The 19,458-nt window shown below is 44.5% G+C and overlaps 1 protein-coding gene across 1 annotated transcript; it reads right to left on the bottom strand.

Moving 5' to 3' along the window:
• Positions 1–5,298: 5,298 nt before the first annotated feature.
• ADAMTS1 (ADAM metallopeptidase with thrombospondin type 1 motif 1) lies at positions 5,299–14,189 on the bottom strand. The gene is made up of 9 exons (XM_025872521.2): positions 12,976–14,189; positions 10,997–11,343; positions 10,485–10,617; positions 9,928–10,095; positions 9,221–9,507; positions 8,817–9,003; positions 8,551–8,726; positions 7,472–7,647; positions 5,299–7,311 (listed from the first exon to the last, which is right to left on the bottom strand). The coding sequence occupies exons 1-9, from the start codon at positions 13,658–13,660 to the stop codon at positions 6,612–6,614; spliced, it is 2,859 nt and encodes a 952-aa protein (XP_025728306.1). The 5' UTR covers positions 13,661–14,189; the 3' UTR covers positions 5,299–6,611.
• Positions 14,190–19,458: the final 5,269 nt, after the last annotated feature.

Genomic DNA, 19,458 nt, shown 5'->3' with positions numbered 1-19,458 from the left:
AGTGTAACCCAAAGTGAGGATTTTAGACATGTTTACCTCTGTATGGGATCACAGCTTGTCCAGGTGTTCAGCTTTGTTTGCATTTTGATCTTTTAAATGTCTCACAGGCACAGTTGTTAAAGAAAATAAAATGCAATGTTACCATGACTTTTGGTAGAAAAACCAATGGCCTTTGTTTTAAGAAAAGGAAAGAGAAAGTCTAGACCAAAACCAAATTTCTTTAACAATCTTGCACAGTTGTTTCTTAAATGTGGAGCTCCAATCTAAAGTCACACTCAAGGTCTATGCAAGAAAATTCTATTATCACTGCTACCACTTGTAGGATATTAACAAGGTACGGTATTGGAATGTCAGTATTAGAGTATTTTAATTAGAAAAACACAGGGTTTCACTGTTGTCCAGCTTCTAAAAGAAATTGTCCTAGTATTCTGGGGAACATTCCAGAATATCTTGTACCTTAAGAACTAGATATCATCTCTCTGGATCTGTCAGAGGGGAGGACCTTGCCCATAGGCTTGAAGATCTAGCATTTGAGATTCTGTGACCTTTTTATTCAGAATTTGTTTATCAAGCTGATGGATGGTGTATGCTCCTGCTCTTCTTCCCTTTCCTCTCCAGTATCCTTTGGAGTGAGTCCCATTTTATTCATTACCTCTGATAAGCTCTGAGGAGAGAGGGGATGAAAGCCAAGCCTGTTGCTTCTACTCTAGTTAACAACTTTGGTGAAAATTTTGAAGGTGAAAGGTTCTGGAACATTCAGAACTGAGCAAACCAACTGGAAATAAGTGAAAAGCCAGGACAATATAATAATGTCCCTCATTGCAGGCGGCTGCTCGGCTCTGGTGCTCTTTACCTGGTGCCTTTCCCTGCTTTTAGGCACCATGCAGCGTGAACTGGTCAAGTCTTAGCCCACTTTAAAGAAGAAAAAAGGAAAGAAACTCTGCACACAGCTAATCTAATACATCTGGTGGAGAGCTTCTGATAGAAATCAGAGATCTTTGATCCTTGCCCATTTCTTAAATCTTTCAGCTGATTTCCCTCATCTGCAACTTCAAGGTTGCCAAATGTGCCCTTTGTCTGTGCCCAAAATTGTGTTCCTGCCTCGCGAGCGGTGGCCTCACCTCCCTCAGCTTTGGGGAACTGAGAATCCCTCTGGGTCTTTTCGTATCCCCCCCACTCACCTTGCCTTTCATATCTATTTATGAATAAAAGTGACTTTCCATTTTCATTCTCTTTACTTGCTTTTCTTCCTCTTGATGCAAAACTTGTAACATGTAATAGTGAATTTTTTTTCAGACTCTGATAATATGTAAATCGGGCCTCAGTAGAAAAGTGATAAAATCACAGCCGATTAGAACAGAGAACCCACTGAATCACTCTACATTTTGCAGTGTGCTACAAGTAAAAAGAATGTCTTTCTCCCTCCCTTCCTTCCTTCCTTTCTTTCCTTTCTTTCTCTCAGCTACCACGTGATTGCCTCTTGCCTTCCACACCAACCTGTTTTAGAGAGTGTTTCGGTGCTTTTAAGTGCATGTATTTTAAGTACATTTATTCTTCCCCCCAAACACATGGGAGAGTAGGAAAGGAGACTAATACATGTTATATCTTCAATTACTTCAAGACTGACTTGATTTGTAAATTGGACAAAAGAAGTATAATTTCTCTTTAGTTTTTTGGTTTTTCTTTTTACTTTTCATCCTAGAAAAAAATTAATTACACAAAAGTAGAGAACAAAGGATAATGAGTCTCTATCCATCACTCAGCGTTACCAATTATCACTTTGCTGGTCTTGTTTCATCTGTCTCCACCTTTTCTATTTTTGCCTGAAAATTTTAAAGAAAATTCCAGACATATCATTTTACTTCAGGATCTGGTTTTAGTTTTTGAAACAAGAGACATTTTGGAAATATCTCCTCGTTTAGGAGATGATAAGACCTTTCCACTGATGTGTTGTTCAAGGCAATAAACACCGCTGAATTAAAAGGCCATTATTCCATCTTAACATGTTACTGTTAGTGCTTCTTGGATATCCTTTTTGTCTATGGCTAAAAGGAAAAAAAAAGTTCTCTGCCCATCTTGACAGTTTCCATAAAGAAAATTAGGACAACTAAAGAGGACAACTGAAGTAATGTGAAAGTTATTTTCACAAATTTTTGTAAATAAAGAGGAATATTGTCAGATCTTATCTTGCCTTTTTATGCATATGTCTATATGGAAAATTGTGTTTTGTTCTTTTGCTCTTAGCTTTGATGAATGCTTCTGTTTTGTAGATAATCTAGGATACTTGAGAATGTCAGTGTGGATCTTGAGCCCAGCTTTTTCCTTAACACTAACATTTGGCTACTTTTGCACCCTGCACAGCTTGGGAACTAAAGCACTTCTTCCAAACACAGTGAAACGCACACACACAGATACACGAGCCATATGGATTTTATGCCTGATAGGAATTTATGAGTTTGATTCTCCTGGATCTCCTCCAGTTGCTAGGTACACACTTTTTTTTTCTTAAATTAAAGTGTCAATAACTCTAAATTCTTGGGCATTTACTGCTCATTCATCCTCTTCATTGACAAATAGGAATAGGGAGGTAGAAAAATATAAAATGGTGGAAAATCCAAACACACTTGAATTTGAAATCGATTTTTATTTTTTAATTTTTTAAATATATCTTTTTAAGATTTTATTTATTTGTCAGAGAGAGAGAGAGAGAGTAAGCACAAGCAGGGGGCGCAGCAGAGGGAGAAGCAGGCTCCCCGCTGAGCAAGGAGCCTGATGTGGGACTGATCCCAGGACTCTGGGATCATGACCTGAGTAGAAGGTAGCTGCTTAACTGTCTGAGCCAGCCAGGCATCCTGAAATTGATTCTTAAATAATTTTTAGTGATATTTAGTATACATATCTTTGGAAAGTAACATATATACTAAAATTATAGTACAAACTGACCAGTTTCTCTATCTTGATTTTTGCCTCCACACAGAATGGCCATCATCATTTACATATCCACCAAACTGACTTTCCTTAATGTTATGGTATTGCAAAAATGCTTCAGCTTTTAAAGGGCTTATTGGGGGCAAACAAACAAACAAAAAAACACATAACATTTACAGTGTCTCTAAATTACTGACTAGAATGAATTCACACAATGAAAACCACTCAAGGTTTTCCTACCCTTTAAAAAATAACTTTTTTTCTGATTATAAAAAAAAATACAGTTGTGTTTTGGTAGAAAATTTGGAAAATACATAAAAGTACAAAGAAGCAAATAAAAATAGCCAGTTGGGTTATTTTTGTGTATATGCATTTGTAAGTGTGAGAATGTGTGTATGTGTTTGTATATACAACTTTGGAGCAATAATATGTTTTTTTTTAAAGATTTATTTACTTATTTTAGAGAAAGAGAGAGAAAGAGAGAGAGAGAGGGTGTGAGTGGGGGAAAGGGCAGAGGGAAAGGAAGAGAGAGAATCCTTAAGCAGACTCCACACTGAGCATGGAGCCCCATGTGGGGCTTGCTTCCAGGACCCTGAGATCATGACCTGAGCCAAAATCAAGTCAGACACTTAAATAACTAAACCACCCAGGTGCCCCTAATATGGTTTAATGCTTAAGAATGGAGATGGTACAGGCTCTTAAGGTTGGCTACCTGGATTGGAATCCTTGCTCAGCTGCCTGCTAACTGTTCTATCTCAATCAAGTAGTTCAATTTCTCTTTGCTTGTTTCCTTTTCTAACAGATGGTAATAGCAATAATATCTACATCAGAGTTTTTTTTGGGGGGGGTAGGTGGTTATTAACAGAATTAACTTATGTAAAACACATAGTTAACTTCCAGGGATGTTGGCCATCATTATTACTGTCTGTGATTCACGTTTTGTTGTCATAAATAGTCCTCAGCATGCTCCTTTAATGCCTGTATTCAGATTTATGTAACAGTCATATATAAATCTTTGGGAACTTTGATTATTTAGCACAGATTCCAAGGAGTGAAAATTTCTATGTCCAGTAGTTTGACTAAGTTTAAGGGTTATTCATTGAATAAAAATATCACACAGGCAAAAAATCTAGGAACTGGGGAAATAAGAGTGAGCAAAACAGGCCCAGAGCTAGAAGAGTAGAGGATTTTTGTGAAAAGTGACAAGAAGGGAAAGTGCAGAGTGCTTTTAGAGTATCACCTAGCTAAGGGTTTTAGGAGGGTTTCCCTGGAAAAGTCACTAGATGTGTGTTTTGACCTAAACTCTCTTTGCTGCCCAAATCGAGTATCTTAAACTGCTTGGTTTATTGATAAAAAGAAAATCTTACCAACAGAGGGCTGAAAAAAAATAATGAGGCAACTTAGAAAGTTGTTTGGCATTGCCTTGGATGGAGAATAGGGGATGGTGGAACGTCTTTTGGCTGCTTTTCTCTTTGTGTCCTGATCATCTCAAACTGAAATTAGCATGTTGTATAGAACTACTTGAGAAAACTAAGGAGGGTGAAAAAAAGGATGAAAATGTCACATGGGAGTTGTCTGTGGTTAACCACATAATCCGAGTCTTCTAGTAAATAAGCTATTTCCTCAGAGAAATGTAGTTACTTTGGAAGCGGTCTCAATGTTTAAAATCATTGATGTACCTTTTAGTATTTAAATTACAGTGATTTATGGAAGGCCACCCAGAGTGTTCCAGGGTTTCTCCAAACACCTCATGTTCCTGAAGAGCAAGTAGAACATTCAGACGGCTGGGCTCACCATGTAGGTCTATCCCCAAATGTTATTTATGAGGCGTCATTTTCTACTCAGTACCTTCAATGCTTTCACAAATTTTACTCATATGATATAATCGAAAAGACACAGGTTCAAAATGCATCCGGAACCCCACCTTTTCTCATTTGCATTCTATGTCCAAAGTTGGCAAACTGCCCACAGAACGAATTTGGCCCGGTTTTTGTAAATAAGTTTTATTAGAACACCACCATGCCCATTCATGGATGTATTGTCTCTGGCTGTTTTCATGCTACAACAGCACAGGTGAGTAGTTGTGACAGAGATATCTGGCCAACAAAACCGAAAGTATTTACTATCTGGCTCTTCACAGAAAACATTTGCCAACCATTGGTGTACGTTTAACAAAATCTATCACAGATGATATAATAGATTTCTTTTTTGGTAGCAATCACATACATTAAGGATACATAAAATACATTTAATTAGAATGAAACCTTATTTCTATAGAATTTAAGAAAATTATTCAGTCTTCAAATTCAGTATTTGTGTCTCAGATTTCCTTCCCAAGAATTAATTCCCATTTAAAAAAAAAGACACACATTCAAAAAGTGTTCTTTTATTATTTCTAGTAACATATATTGTATAAATACTCTATTTTTATATGCCCTTTTACAAAAGCGATATAACTTAAAAGTTTTATTAGAAAGAAATGTATAAAAATAAATATGTTATTATAGGCTTTTATTACAAACTATAGTCCTTCTTAGAAGGAACACACAAATACTTATAAAGTATGTAGGATTTATAGTAACATATTTTACTATATACATATGGAAAAAGAAAGTCATATTCTCTTTCATAGTAGAAGAGCTGAACAGACATTCACCAGGATATGACTGTTGGACCAGCTGCTGGGGATGGACCTGCTACCCCTCAGTAGCCTCCCCACTGTGAGACAAGTGATCTCCATGTCCCCAAACACTGGGGATCCCATTCTACACACCCCATTCTTATATTGGCATTACATCCTTTTTGTATGATCACCGGTCTTTCTTGAGACATGAACTTTTTTTTGTTTTTGTTTTTGTTTTTTTTTTAACATCCACATTCCTAAAGTAGGCTTACATACAGAGGAAAGAAAATAGGAGGTACTGAGCCCATCTTGACTCCTCTGGCTTTTCTGAGCATCTGATTCATCGCTGCTTTTTTAACTCTTGTAGACTTCCTGCATTTCTACAAACACGTGGAATTGTTTGTCAAAATGAAATCACAAATAAAGACACAACAAGGGCACAAGAAAGTAAAGATGGAGTTCACTTGAGTCATCTGAGGTTGTTATTTCTCTTGTGGTCGACAGTCTTGAATTCTTACCTCTGGGTAGAAAAGATGGCAGGAACATTCTCCGAAATGGTAGCAGCCATAATCAGCACTGGTTAAAGATGCTATCTGTACCCCTTTCCTCCCTCCGTTGTTAGTGAGGTAAAGTAAGCCCTGTCTGAAACTAAAAAAGTCTCTTCTCTCTCCTGCTTTCCATTCCCCAAACCGCCTGATACAAAGTATTTAATTAGTACCACAAAACAGGGATTGTATACTCCTTAAACTAAGTTTGACAATCGTTTCTATTTTTTTTTTAAACTTGTCATAGATGTAACAAAAGGAATAATAATAATGCCCTGGGGCTTCATCATGCTATATCATTGCTCAGAGATTAATAACCCTCATTAACTACCCTATCAGATTTGTAACTGGCAGGATATTCTGACGATCTAACTTCTTCTCTACCTACCTCTACCCTCCCAACTCCTCGACACTCCTTGTCGCTCACTGGCAAGGTACACTGGATTCCTCCAGCCTTCTTGATTTCAGTGCATCAGCCCTTCCACACCTAGTCCTTCCCTCAGCACAGACGCTGCTTAACTACATTCTGCCATCGTACAAAAATCTATGTAATGCTTCGGTTTCTTCAAAGGATCACAGCTCTCGTGAGACAAGACCCCCCCATCATGGGACAGACACTGCAAGGTTCTCTTTTTGTAACCCTTCCCGCAGGTCTTGGAACATGGGGACCAATCCCCGAGCTGCCAGCGGGGGCAGGGCAGGTCCGCGCAGGGCCTGGTGCTGGCCGGCTTCACTTCCTTGGCGCACTCGGAGGCGGGCTGCCCGTTAATGTCCCGGCACTCCACCAGTCTCCGCTGCCAACCCCGTCCGCACGACCTGGAGCATTCGCCCCACTCTCCGATGACCCATTCGGAGAAAGTAGGGATGGCGTTGAAAGATTCCTTCTTCTTCTTCACAAAATAGGTGTACTTGATTTTGGGGCGGAGGGCATTGCCCACTGTGAGGACCTGGATGGTTATGGGCTCTTTGAGAGGGCTGAAGCTGCGGATTCTTTCCAACGAGGCAGAGGACCCACTGTACCTCAGGACAGTCCCTTTGTAGGTAATGTCTTGCTCTAAAGTGGACAGAGTGAAGTCACCGTTCAGGATATAGGTGCCATCGGCAGCTTTGATGGCAAGATAGCTCCCGTTATTTCTGGATCCCCGGTGATTCCGCTGCTTCACTTCGATGTTTGTGGCTCCAGCCGGAATTGTGACAATATCGTGATATCCAGGTCTGCGGGAGAAAAAACAGACAGAAGAATCTCTCAGTCCCTTGACTAATTCTGTTACTTAGCGTGAAACCGTGCTCATCAGTAAGCATGTGATGTTTATCAGACTCGTAAAATCACATCTGAATGATAAGATCTTTGGGAGTATGACGTTTTAAAACTCACTTTGCACTGGTCACCGAGCCTGATGTTTTCTTGCACGTAGATCCATTTCCTCCACAGATGCCACATTTATCAAACTTCTTTTTGGAGTCTATGATACGATCGCAACCAGCTTTTACACACTGTCCCTGCACGCAGACGGAGGTAGAATCTGGGCTACACGGGGTACCGTCAACCACCTGAAGAAGAGAAGAGCAATATATCTGGTGTCACGCGTTAACGAGGGAAAGAGATAATGCCCTGATAATCAGGAAAGTTTCTCTCGTTAATATGCCTCTGCCTTCCTGACCATCGTAGTTAAAACAGAACTCGATGCCTGTCACGTACTACCCTTCTTGGTGACTTTTTACCCACAGTAGATGTAGACGTCCGAAAAAACTATAAATTTTTTTGATAATTTGTTTATTGACCTATCTCACTTCTAGGTAAGGTCGACGAAGGCAGAACTTGTCACTTTGTTTACTGCGGTCTGCTCCGTGCCTAGAATAACATCCAGCAATCATAGATGCTGAATATTATATGTTACATCTGCACCTGGGAAGTATTTTCATAGCCTACAGTGATAACGGCACATGACAACCTCAACCAAAATTCATTTCCTTTTTTTTTCCTCAGAACCAGATTTATCCCCTCGGCAAAACAACAAAATGATGCTTTTTCTAGTTTAATATATGTCCTCAAACACAAGAGTTACTGATGCTCAGACTTAATTTTAATAAGTCCATTTGCACATGCTACTGCCAATCACCAGTTAGTACTTTGGTCCTTGCCTAAGCTATTTTCCAAAACCACTGGTTGGTTGCCATGTGAATTTATCTAACCATAATGGGCTTTTCTTTGTATATCAGAGTAATAACAAGCAATGATAAGAATCCTGAGTGCTGGATTCAAGCTTTATTCATAACTGACAATGACAGTACACTCAAAGTGGGCAGTTACCAATGTATCTAGAAGACAAGGAGATCCGATTTGAAATGGAACATGTTTATATATAAACTAATGGAACTGCATCATAGGTTGTGTGAAAAAGTCACAATTCAAGCCCTCGTTTCTTAGGCAAGAGTATGAATGAAAGTAACTACCTTGGGCTGCAAAACGAAGAAGAAGCCAATGCCTTTGGCTTGACAGATGAGCTTGCATCTGTCCTTGGGTGAGACTCCAGCATACTTGGGGGTCCACTCCACTGCGGGCCCACTCCCAAAGGACACTTTAGAAAACTCATTGTGTGCCTCACATTGTTCCTCTCTAAAGGTTTTTCCTGGAAAGAAAAGGATATAATGACATCATCAGTATTCAACCCTTACCTGCTGGCTTGTGGCCACATGGTTTTTGCCCCATGTCTACTCACCATTGTTGTCTGGACAGTCTTCAATGTTACATGACCTGTAGCGCATGCGCTTGCCTTCACAGTACTTCCCTCCATTTTTGGGGACCGGGTTGTCGCATTCCCTCATTGTGTACTGAACTCCTCCACCACACGTTCTCGAACATTCTCCCCAGGGTCCCCATGGTCCCCAGCTTCCATGAACAGGAGTCTAAACAGGGACACAAGTGATCAGCATTAGAACTCTCTACAGAGGTCTTTTTAGGAAATAAAAGAGAAAAATAAGGGATATAGAATCAGCTGTAAAAAGAATTATCAAAGCCACAGACAGGGATGTTTATGCTGGTATCTGATACTTTAGCATCACTTTTTTCCTTCCAATTCTGAATTTTAAAGGAGTGTGCACATGTTGCAATAGAAAAACTCACATGAAAGTGCATCTTGTCCGTCTTGTTCACACACTTGCCGTTGATACACCATCTCCCTTCCCCACAGCTGGTGCCGTCTGCCCAAGGGAAGTGTTTGGTTTGACACACCAGCAGTCCGCCAGAGGTGCCTGTGCACCAGAGGGTCATGCACGTGCTGGCTGCATCCAGGCAGTGTTTGGACTCCTCCCCAAAGGTAAATTGGCACTGCCGGTTGGCATCATACAAGGTCCCGGGGAGATCCGAGGGGAGCTGGATGGGGCTCTGGGGCTTGTCCATCAGACATTCCCCTGCAAAGGAAATGCGAACTCATATGAAAACACAGCAAGGGCAGATCAGCTTCAGAAAATATGTATCACAGGACATGATATATAGCAGAGTGATCTGAACACTAGAGCTTCTGGGAAAATGCCAGAGAGGTTTAAACGATTTGTAAAAGATTGTCCTCAAAGGGGTATTTCTGCATTAACAGTGATGGGAAGTTATTGTTCTGCTAAAAAACTCAAGTTAATGTACGTTAGGAGCTCCTTGGCCAGAAGAATTATCTGTTATTGGGAATTAAGATCTAAAAATGTATGCTCTTGACAATGAGAGTAATTTGGAAGGAGGAGAAATAAAAAGAACAAAAAAGGAGAGAAAGAGCTGGTTTAACTAGAACGTTCCATGTGGAAGCTGGATTACATCTAGAAAGAGGAGCTCAAGCATCTTACCGTGACCATTATCCAGAAATGACGTAATCATGTAGGCACTGCAGGGAGACCAAGGCTGGCTGTGGTTCAGGTTGGAAAGCATTGACGCCATCATGTGGGAATTCTGGTCAATGCCATTAATGCTGGTACACTGCTTTGCATCGTCATGTGGCATGTTAAACACGTGGCCTAAGGAGCAACCCAAAACCCACATCAAAATATAGGTCATTTGCAGCATTTTCTTCCCCATCGGCGATTCACCTGTCTCAAAGTGATATTTCTAGAAGAAACAATCTAGTTTGGACACGATGTGCCTGTTTTTCACAAGGTGCAAACAAATATGTGAATTTCCAAAGGTCCAGAGCCCCTCCTATGTTATTTTGAATCCTAATAAGGTTGGCCGTGTTTAGAATAGTGGGGAAAAAAAAAATGCTTCCCGCAGTTTCTAGAAAGCTCTGGAATCTAAAATAGCAACATAACCTGCCAGCTGCCCCCCCGCCCCCCATTAAATGAGCACACGGTTTATTGGTTTGATAACTCATGAAGCAGACTCCACTCCTACTCTGAAACGGACTCACCTAGTTCATGAGCTGTGGTGAAGGCGGCTTGCAAGCCATCATCTTCTATGACTGAGCAGCTTCGGCTGGGATCACATATGGTTCCAACATCAGCCATCCCAAGAGTGTCACACGTCTGGGCCCCACACAGGTCCTAAAAGGAACAGAGGTGGGTCCTGACTCATAGGGACAGAGAGCATGAACCTTGGGACCTAACTTTTTGGCAACATGTATCTCCACGTTTGTTTGGGAGCATTTCCATTCACTGTTGCTGAGCTGTCCTTTGGGGACCACTTTGGGCGACTTTAACTAAGATTTTTCTCTAATGCTATCCAAATAGGACTGTGAGACTTGAAATATTAAAATTAAGGAAGACCTAAGGAAAAGGGACCCGGCTAGCCAATTTAAAAAAAAAAAAAAAAAGGAAGTGCAAAGGAAGTGCAAAAACACTGGGGAAATGCCTCATGAGCTTTTGCTTGTGATAAAGTGGTCTCCCCAGAGGCCAGTCCTGATCTGCAGGGTCTTGCTCTTACCTGTCTGGTGAAGAGAATCGCTGTGTCATAGTGCTCTCCATCCCGGTCACTGGGCGGGTTGTGCTGCTTCTGCCAGTGGCAGAAGTTCCGTAGAGTGAGGGCGGCGTTGGAGGTCACTTCTGGCCCCTTCTGTTCCTCGTAGATGACCAGGATCTTCACTACCACCAGGCTCACTGAATTCCGAATGCTGGGGTGTTTGTACAGCCTGGCTGCCACCGAGAACAAGGTAAGAAGGTAGTGCTTCAGGCCACTGCCGTGAAACTCTGCCATGGACTGGTCGGCCACAAGCATAGTTTCCACATAGCGGTGGCTGGACACAAACCGCTTCTTTCTTATGCTTCCAGTTCCTGTCAAGACACAAAAAAGATCCTTTGCTCAGGGGCAGTCTTGCCAAGAATAGTGACCTTCCCAGAATATATAAGGAAAGCCTAACCCGTCAAAGCAAATAAGCCAAAAATATACCTGGAACAACAATAACAAAAATATTTGCATCTCTTTTCACTGAGAGTGTTATTTTTAAAGTTTTTTCCCCTTTATGATTATAATTTTTCTGTCTACTTGAAATAAAAAAGCCATGCGAGTCAGTGAGGGGGGTCAGCCTTTTTTTTTTTTTTTGGTGAGGATTTCTTTTGTCCTCTTTGAAATCTTATAAGCTGAACAAGGCAGAATGCTCATCACCCTACCCAGCTGTAGTAAAAACTTGGAGCAAGGGTAGCCCACAGAGCCCCTGAGTCACTCTTTCACAGGCCAGGACTCAAATCCTGAATGAGATCATCAGACTCCACGTGGAAGGCCCAGGGCAGGGCTGGGGCCTCTGCCAAGGGGCCGGGCCTGAAGGAATCTCAGCCTGCTCTGCTCTCTCATTCCAGGGGTCCCTGGGGGTGTGCTGCTCTTGCCAAATCCGGGCACAAGGACCACACACTCTGCCCAGCAGCCTACTGCCCTACTCCCACTGCCCCAGGGAACTAAAGTTCCTGCCTTGAGCTGTGGGGCCACGTTTGATTATACAAAAGAGAGCCCTCTGACTCTTGACTGAAAACCCAGCCCCCAGGGGAGCCCTAACTGGACGCTGACCCTGTAAGGGCTTCAAGGAGCAGTTGTCCAGGGGGAAAAGAGGAACATTCGAAAACAAGACACGCGAGAAAGTTAAGGACGAAAAAAGGCACCAAAGTGATAGAAAGAAGAGAACAGGACAGTAAGCACCGCATGCCACTGAGAGGGTGAGGCGTTGCAGGAAAGATGAGCAGTGACTAACGCGCAAGCGAGCTTGAGAGCAGAATTTTGGCCGCGAGAGGGAGCGCAAACTGGGAGGCCGGGTGGGAGGTGCGGAGAGGCGGGGCCAGCTGGGCAAAGACCTCCCAAGCAGGTTCTGCAGAGGGGCCCCGCCGCCGCCAGCCGGTCGGGGTCAGCCTCTTAAGGGGGAAGGGGGCGCAGGCGGAGGCCAGCGGAACGGAGATCCTAGCGCAGCTGTCCAGGCTCGCGGGTTGCGCTCTGCGAGGTCGCCGTCGCTCCTCCGCCCTCCATCTCCGCCCTCCTCCGGGCGCAGGGTGCGCGCACACGCAGCACCTACGAGACCTAAGCGCAAAGTGGCAACCCGACCGAAGAACACATGCACCGGCGTGAAAAAGAAACTAACAGGACGGGAAGAAGTCACACGCGCTCACACTAAACTACGGTGGAAGGAGTAGGATTACCAACTCTTCCCTTCCCTGTCGAAACGCTGCGCCTTAGTAGAAAGTCGTTGTCTTCTCTTGATCATTCATTATTCGGGCAAACGGGATTCTGTTCTAGCAGCATGGGCTGAGTTTGACAACCCAGACCTCAAGCCACATTCTTCCACACCAGGCCTCCGTCCTGTCCGCAGACATATGTGCCTGCCTGCGCACAGGAGTTCACCCTCAACACGCGCCGCACAGAGACAGTGGGGAAAGGGGGATGAATGGAGAGACAAGTGAGAGCAACTCTTCAGGGATCCATACCTGTCGGCTGTCCCGCCCGCTGCGGCGCCGGGTCCCGCCGCGGCCACTGCGCCCGGGCGTCCTCGCCCTCCCGGCTCGCGCCCCCCGCGATCCGGGTCTCGTCGTCCGTGACCCCGCACTTGGCGCCGCCGCCGCCTCGCCGCCTCCGCCGCAGGAGATGGAACTGGGGCCGCTCCGGCGGCTCCTCCCCGGCGGCGGCGGCGGCGGCGGCGGCGCCGAGACGCACGGTGGCTGCGACGGGCGCGGGCTGGATGAAGTACTCCTCGCCCTGCAGGTAGAAGGCGCCGCGCACGCCCTCGCAGAGGCTAAGAGCGGCGGCCGAGCCGGAGTCGCCGTTCACCGTGCCGGAGTAGAAGCAGTGCGCCAGGTCACCGGCGGCCTCCGGACGCAGCGCGTCGGGCCCGGGCCTGCGCCCCACGGTCTGCAGCGTGAAACCCGGCGCCAGGAAGCCGCGGTCGGGCTGCAGCTCCAGGTGCAGCTGCCGACCGAAGGCGTCCAGGCGGAGGTGCGTGGTCGTGTGTCCCGGCGCGCGCTCCAAGGCGGGCTGCACCAACTCCTCGTCTTCCTCTGCGGGGCGCCCGCGCGCGCCCGGCAGGAGCAGCAGTGCTGCAGCGGCCGCGAGCAGTAGCAGCGCGGGCGCCGGCTGTGAGCCCCGAGGCCGCCGCGCCAGCTCCGCGTTCCGCATGTCGCTGCCTCCTGTGCGCCTTCGAAACCCCGCGAGGACCGGTCGCTGCACCCGAGTCCCGGGAGGCACCGCGCGCCGCAGTGCACGGAGCGAGGGGGCTATTGTTCGGGTCGGGAGCACAGAGCCTCGCTGGCCTCACTCTGGGTTGTTACAGTTACTATTATTCTTTGAAAGAGCGCGCGGAGCCGGCCGCGGACGGGACTCCCGGAGTCACTGGGAAAGAGGCGATGCAGTTCTGCGGGTGCGCGGGAAGTTTTTCTTCTAGCGCAGAATTGGAGGCACCGCGCAGCAGGGACTGGCAGGGAGGCTGCTGCAGGGACGAGGAGTGCCCTGGGACGCCTCCGGGGCAGGGGGCAGCGGGCAACGCGATGATCGGTGCCTGGAGCCCCTCTTCGGTCTCCGCCTTGGCCGCAGGGCTGCTGGCTTTGCGCAAGACTCGGTCCTCTCGGCCCTACTTTGCTGCGCCCTGGCTTTGCAGTGGCCCCTGGCGTGGAGCCGCTCTCCAGCGAGTGCAAAGAACCAGGCAGCCAGAGCCGCCCTTTTATAGTCTCGACTGCGTCTCCACCTCCCCCCCCCCCCCCGCCCTTCTCTTTCCCTCTTGGCCGCCTTTCCATCCCAAAGACACCGCCCCCTAAACTCAGTCGGTGCTAAACCGCTCTCAGCGCCGCGGGCCCGGGCGGGGGAGGGGACGGCCTCCGCGCTGGCAGGGCGCCACGGCCTCGTCAATCTGGGGGCGGAAGACGCAGGAGGGGCGCTGTGACCAGCACTTTGTGCGTCTGGGGCTGATGCGGGGAGAAGGTACTCCCTTCCACTGCGCCTTCCCTTTCGCGGGCTTCCCGGACCACCCTCCTTTCTCGCCGCCCTTATGCGGGAGCGCGGTTCGCGCGCTGGGCTGCAGTTCCCAGAAGGGACGGTGGGGGTGGAGAGCTGAGTCCCTGCTCCAAGATTTCCCTGCCCGGGGGGCTGTCACTGGGCCTCCTCCCTTTGTCACCCCTTCCTGCAGCCCCTTACTCCCCAGTTTGTGAGATGAGCCAGGACTGCCCTTTCTAGAAAAATACCCCACCCCACCTCTCCCATCTCCCTGGCCTGCCGCAGCCGGTTTGTGCAGCTTGCTCTCTCTTCGCCCCAACATTTCCTGGGGAAAGCTTGTTTGGTCAGTGCCTCCCTAGAAAGCATGCCTGGGTCTGGGGGACACTTCCCAGGCTCTAGGTTTCAAAATGTGTCCGCATTGACCTTTACCGCCACCCCTCTCATCCCCTGACTTAGAGACTTCTCTTTGGGGACCAGGCTCATACTTCCGGAATAGGTGATCTGGAACGCGTTTCAGTTCCCTAGAGCCTAGGGAGGGACTTGCGCTTTCTCTTCTTCATTCCAGAAATAATCAACTCCCGCCCAGTCTGCCTTCCTCTACCTAATAGCCGCCGCAGAATGTAGGCCAGGCTGGCAGAACCGTGAAAGAATCCCACTTTTCCAGGGGACCAACGGGATCGCTGGGGCTAGAAAGTGTGCAGTGGGGAAATTGGGAAGTTGGCTTCCTTCCCTGACCCCTCCCTCTTCTTCCCACCGGGAAGGGAAAAGTCTGCATCCGTGTTATGAAAGCGAGAGCAAAGATGAGCCTTTCCACCTCTTAGGTTCCTAAGAAAAAGCTGAACCGCCTCTTCCATCGAAAAAGAGGGAGGGAGGGGCTCAATGACACAGAGGAAGGAAATGTTTCATAATGCTTCCACAGGCGGAAAACCAGGGGACAATGGTGAGAACGGCCGCCTCAGTCTCGGGGCAGACCTGTGTCCCTCTCGCGCAGGCTCCCCCTTCCTTGCCCGGTGTCCTGTCTCGCCGCTCCCGCCCCTCCATTTTCACCAAGTTTTGTGGCAGCCCTTTCACTCCTCCCCGGACCTTCCCAACTTCATTCTGCCCCAGCCAGAAGCGCCCCTCCAAGTGCTCCCACGCGCCCTTCTTCCAACTTTTGCTTTCAGAATACTTTCCAACTTCCTCTACTCTCAGAGTTCTAGATTGCCTGCTGGGAAAAAACAAACTCAAAAGCCTTGCTTGCCACTCTTTAGGAAAGCTCCAATGGGAAAGAATGGCACAGAGAAGCACACAGGCTTCACGCTTGCTAGGGGCAGTAACAACTCCTGGCCCCACACGCTGAGGGATGGATGCATTCTTGAATGCAGTTGTCCCTGGCTAAGGTCAGTGTCATAGTGAAATGCTGAAGGATCAACCCGAGAATGACTTACGTTTTAATAGCAGCTTAAAGTACGTGGATGACCAGCTTCCCCCTTGTCTTTGCTGTTCCACTTTCCCTCCATCTAGCTAACATGTTGGCACTGTGTTTCTGCCCGCCTCCTTCCACCCAGCCTCCCTTCCCAGCCTACTTACCCCATTGCCTTTCTCCTTCAAATTTAATATTGACCTACACTCCTGAGTGGTCTCATTCACTTCTACATCGTCTAGCCTAAATTTCTGTTCATCTTGGGACTAAGCGATTCACTTCACTCTGCGTCAGAGTGTCACTTCCCGTGCAAACAGCCCTGCCCCTCCAGGTTCGGTTTCTAGACTTTCTTCTTCCTCCTCTTCTCTTTTTCTACCCCCTCCTCCTCTTCCTTCTCCTCCCGTCTTCTTCTTCTTCTTCATTTTCACATTTCTCTCCTCTGTTGCAGTAGTTTTTAAATGTGCCACCTTTCAATGATTTCAATTCATTTGTTCTTTCATTCTACCTAGAAGAAAAGTAAGATACTTGAGAGAACATTTGAGGAAAAGTCACTTTACACTTACAAGATACTGACTTTGGAATCATGAAAACATGATGGCAAAGCCACCAGTAAGTTTTCAAACCCCTTGCTTGGAGGAGGGTTCTGGAAACAATAGATGGTGACCAGAAGGTGGTGATCAGACTGGTTTTGAGACGAAGATGTCAGATATGTGAGGTGGCCCAGGGGCTGAAAGACTTACCACATCAGTATGGTTCAGTGTGATTCCCTTGAATGGGGACAGGATGGGAAATTCAGAAAACCGGCAGAAAAAAAAAAATGTGTAGTTAAAAACAAATCATGTAATGCATTCCCAACTTTGAACTCCCCTACATAAAATTTAACTTTTCTATTAGAGCAAGTTGTGCTGTTAGCCTCTTTCTGCCTCCAGTGGGGTTCTTAATGGAAGTTTGTTGAATTCAAGGCATACATTCCTAATCTTGAATGGTTTGCTTCAAATCCATTATAATTTTTGCAGATTTCACGTTGTATATACAAATAGAGCTGAAAAAACAGAGAGCTAACAACAAAAGGATGGCCAGGAACATGGCTTTTTTATTCACTGGGTTTCTCTCCAGATTTCTGTTCTTTTGCATAATGACTCCAATCTGTTGTGCACCTGTAGTTCTGGGAAATGATTCTTTTTTAATAGCTTCAACAGAGGCATGGGTGTAGAAGTTGCCAATTCCTAAGCTTGAAAAACTCCATCCATGCTCAGAAGAACATTTAATCTACTCACTTTTTTGTTTTTAAAGACCAGCACTCTCTTCAGGCATTTGTAGTGTGACACAAATATGTACGTGTAAGTATATTTATAAACAAAATTGTGAATTGAAAAACATGCTTTACTAGATACACAAGACCAAAGGAATCAAATTTGTACGTGGCGCTAGTAAAAGTGACATGTGATATTGGATCCTTGTAAGCCAGTTTTGCACTCCCACTCATTAAAGTTTGCTTCTTGATTTAAATGTGTACCTGATGCTCACATGCTGAATTCACCCCTACCATATTTCTGGTTTTCTTTTTATAGAACACATATGTGCTGATGGAAACGTAAATCTTGATATGTTCTAATTTATTGATCTTAACCAGTTTTTATTATTGGTAGAGATGACCTAATAAAAGTTAAAATATTTGGCATAAAAATATTTTTACAATTAATCGTTTGACCTTTTAAAAGCATCGTGTCCTCTATTAACAGAGAAAAGAAAACGTTTCGTGCATTTTAAAGTACAAGGAATAAACAGTGTTCATTCTTATTTATACTTTGCATGTTTGTATTTCATTTATTTATATACTATAGACACAATATTCAGAATTCTCAAGAAGTCTACCAAATTAAGTATTCAAGTAGCCATGAAATGAAGGAATCTGGTAAAATACATGAGCTATTTGCATTATTTTAGTGTAACCATTGTCTACAGAAACAATGCACATATTTCATAAACATGTAATGCTACTCATATTTTCAAACCAGAGGATTTACCAATTAGAAGAGGAAAGCTGTTTAGCATTAGTACTTTGTGGGGGGAACATATGGTCCTAAGTTATAGTAGACAAATGGATATTTTATTTGATTGTAAATGAGAAGATAGATAGAAAACATCTATGTTAAGCCAGTTACATATCCAGAAATACAAATAATAAAAACAGAAAAATTGCTGTAAATTGCATTTGGATTTAAAATAGCTATGACCTCAAAGTCACGCATTTGCAAGAACTGGAAAGAGTATGATCTGTCTAATCCACTCCCCTTGTTTGACAGATGTGTAATTGAGCCTCCTAAAGGTCAAGTGACTTGCCTTAAGATATAGCCAAATTGGGGACTTAGAAATAACTCTGGCTCATACTTTTTCATCAAATGCCTTTGGGAATTTTAACAAATTAATTGCTTTGGTAAGTAAGTATGTTGTCAGATCTGTCATTGCTGTTGTTTCCAATGATTAAGTTTTATTTATTCTGTTACAGTAGTTTTTAAATGTGCCACCTTTTCTGGCAATAAAAAATTTCTGGCAATAAATAGGAACTTTCTGGCAATAAAAAATTTCCACCTTAAAAAACGCCACAGCCTTTGGTACTTCCTTTTTTGTCCACGAGGGGGCAACATTCTACAACAAATGACGTTCAGTTGTTTTTCGACTAGTTCAAGGCTGGAACTTGCAGTTTTTACACCTTTCCAATCTTATTTGATACATTTTCACCCAATTTTCTCTTACCGTTTGGTATCATGGAAAATATCTTTTAAATATTGTAACTTTAAATGTAGTTGTATCCTTAAAATAATAATAAAATGCCTTAGCCAACTCCTTCTTAATCATGTAGCTCTATTAGCTTAAACCAAAAATCAATTAAGCTTTAAAAAGAGGAAACTACCTCTGATAAGGTAATACTGTGGATCACTTTCTTTCATCACATTTGAGGGCTTTTGGCGATTCAAATGAAAAGATCATAGACATTGCAATTTACTAAGACAAAAATTCATTCATTAAACAAATATTATTAAGTGCCTAATACTTGACTATCAAGGCTAAAGCTACATACTTGCTAAACTTAGTTTCTTGGTTTAGAGATTTTCCTTGGCAACAAAAAAGAACTTCAAATGCAAAATTCTAAGAAAATGGGAAGATGTTCTACCACCAGGTGGTGACAAACGACAAAATTTAAAATCACTCCGAAGTGCCCGTACTTCATGAAAATGACTACCTCAGATACAAGTGACTTCCAAAGGTCACATGAACTTAAAATTGTATTAAGGATGTTTTATTACTTAAAATTAAGTAATGTTAGCATAGTATCTCTAGTTTAATAAATTCTGGAATGAGAAGTGGACAATTTTAGTCAGTAGGAGGCACATGAGACCACAGAATAAGAAATTTAAACTATTCCCACTCAGCTTATAATTTATTGATTAGCTGATTGAGATAGAAGGTTTTTTCTTTTTTTGCCCCTCCCCCCAGCTATTTAAGCAGAGACTGGAAGATCAATTGTCCAAATATTTTGGAAGTGATTTTTGGGATTCCAAAGAGCAAATTTGATGATTTCTAA

The sequence above is a fragment of the Callorhinus ursinus genome, unplaced genomic scaffold, assembly GCF_003265705.2.
Source record: "Callorhinus ursinus isolate GAN/ISIS: 27379988/994484 unplaced genomic scaffold, GSC_fseal_2.0 scaffold1, whole genome shotgun sequence".
Taxonomy (NCBI): Eukaryota; Metazoa; Chordata; class Mammalia; order Carnivora; family Otariidae; genus Callorhinus; species Callorhinus ursinus.
Note: the sequence above shows the minus strand (reverse complement) of the source record. Positions and strands in the feature narration are given on the sequence as shown.

Excerpts from the sequence above, each read along its gene's own strand:
- ADAMTS1 (XM_025872521.2), bottom strand. The coding sequence starts at position 13,660 with ATGCGGAACGCGGAGCTGGCGCGGCGGCCTCGGGGCTCACAGCCGGCG. Across the intron at positions 11,344-12,975 it reads GCGGGCGGGACAGCCGACAG|GAACTGGAAGCATAAGAAAG; the intron begins GTATGGATCCCT and ends GTGTCTTGACAG. Across the intron at positions 10,096-10,484 it reads CACCACAGCTCATGAACTAG|GCCACGTGTTTAACATGCCA; the intron begins GTGAGTCCGTTT and ends GTTGCTCCTTAG.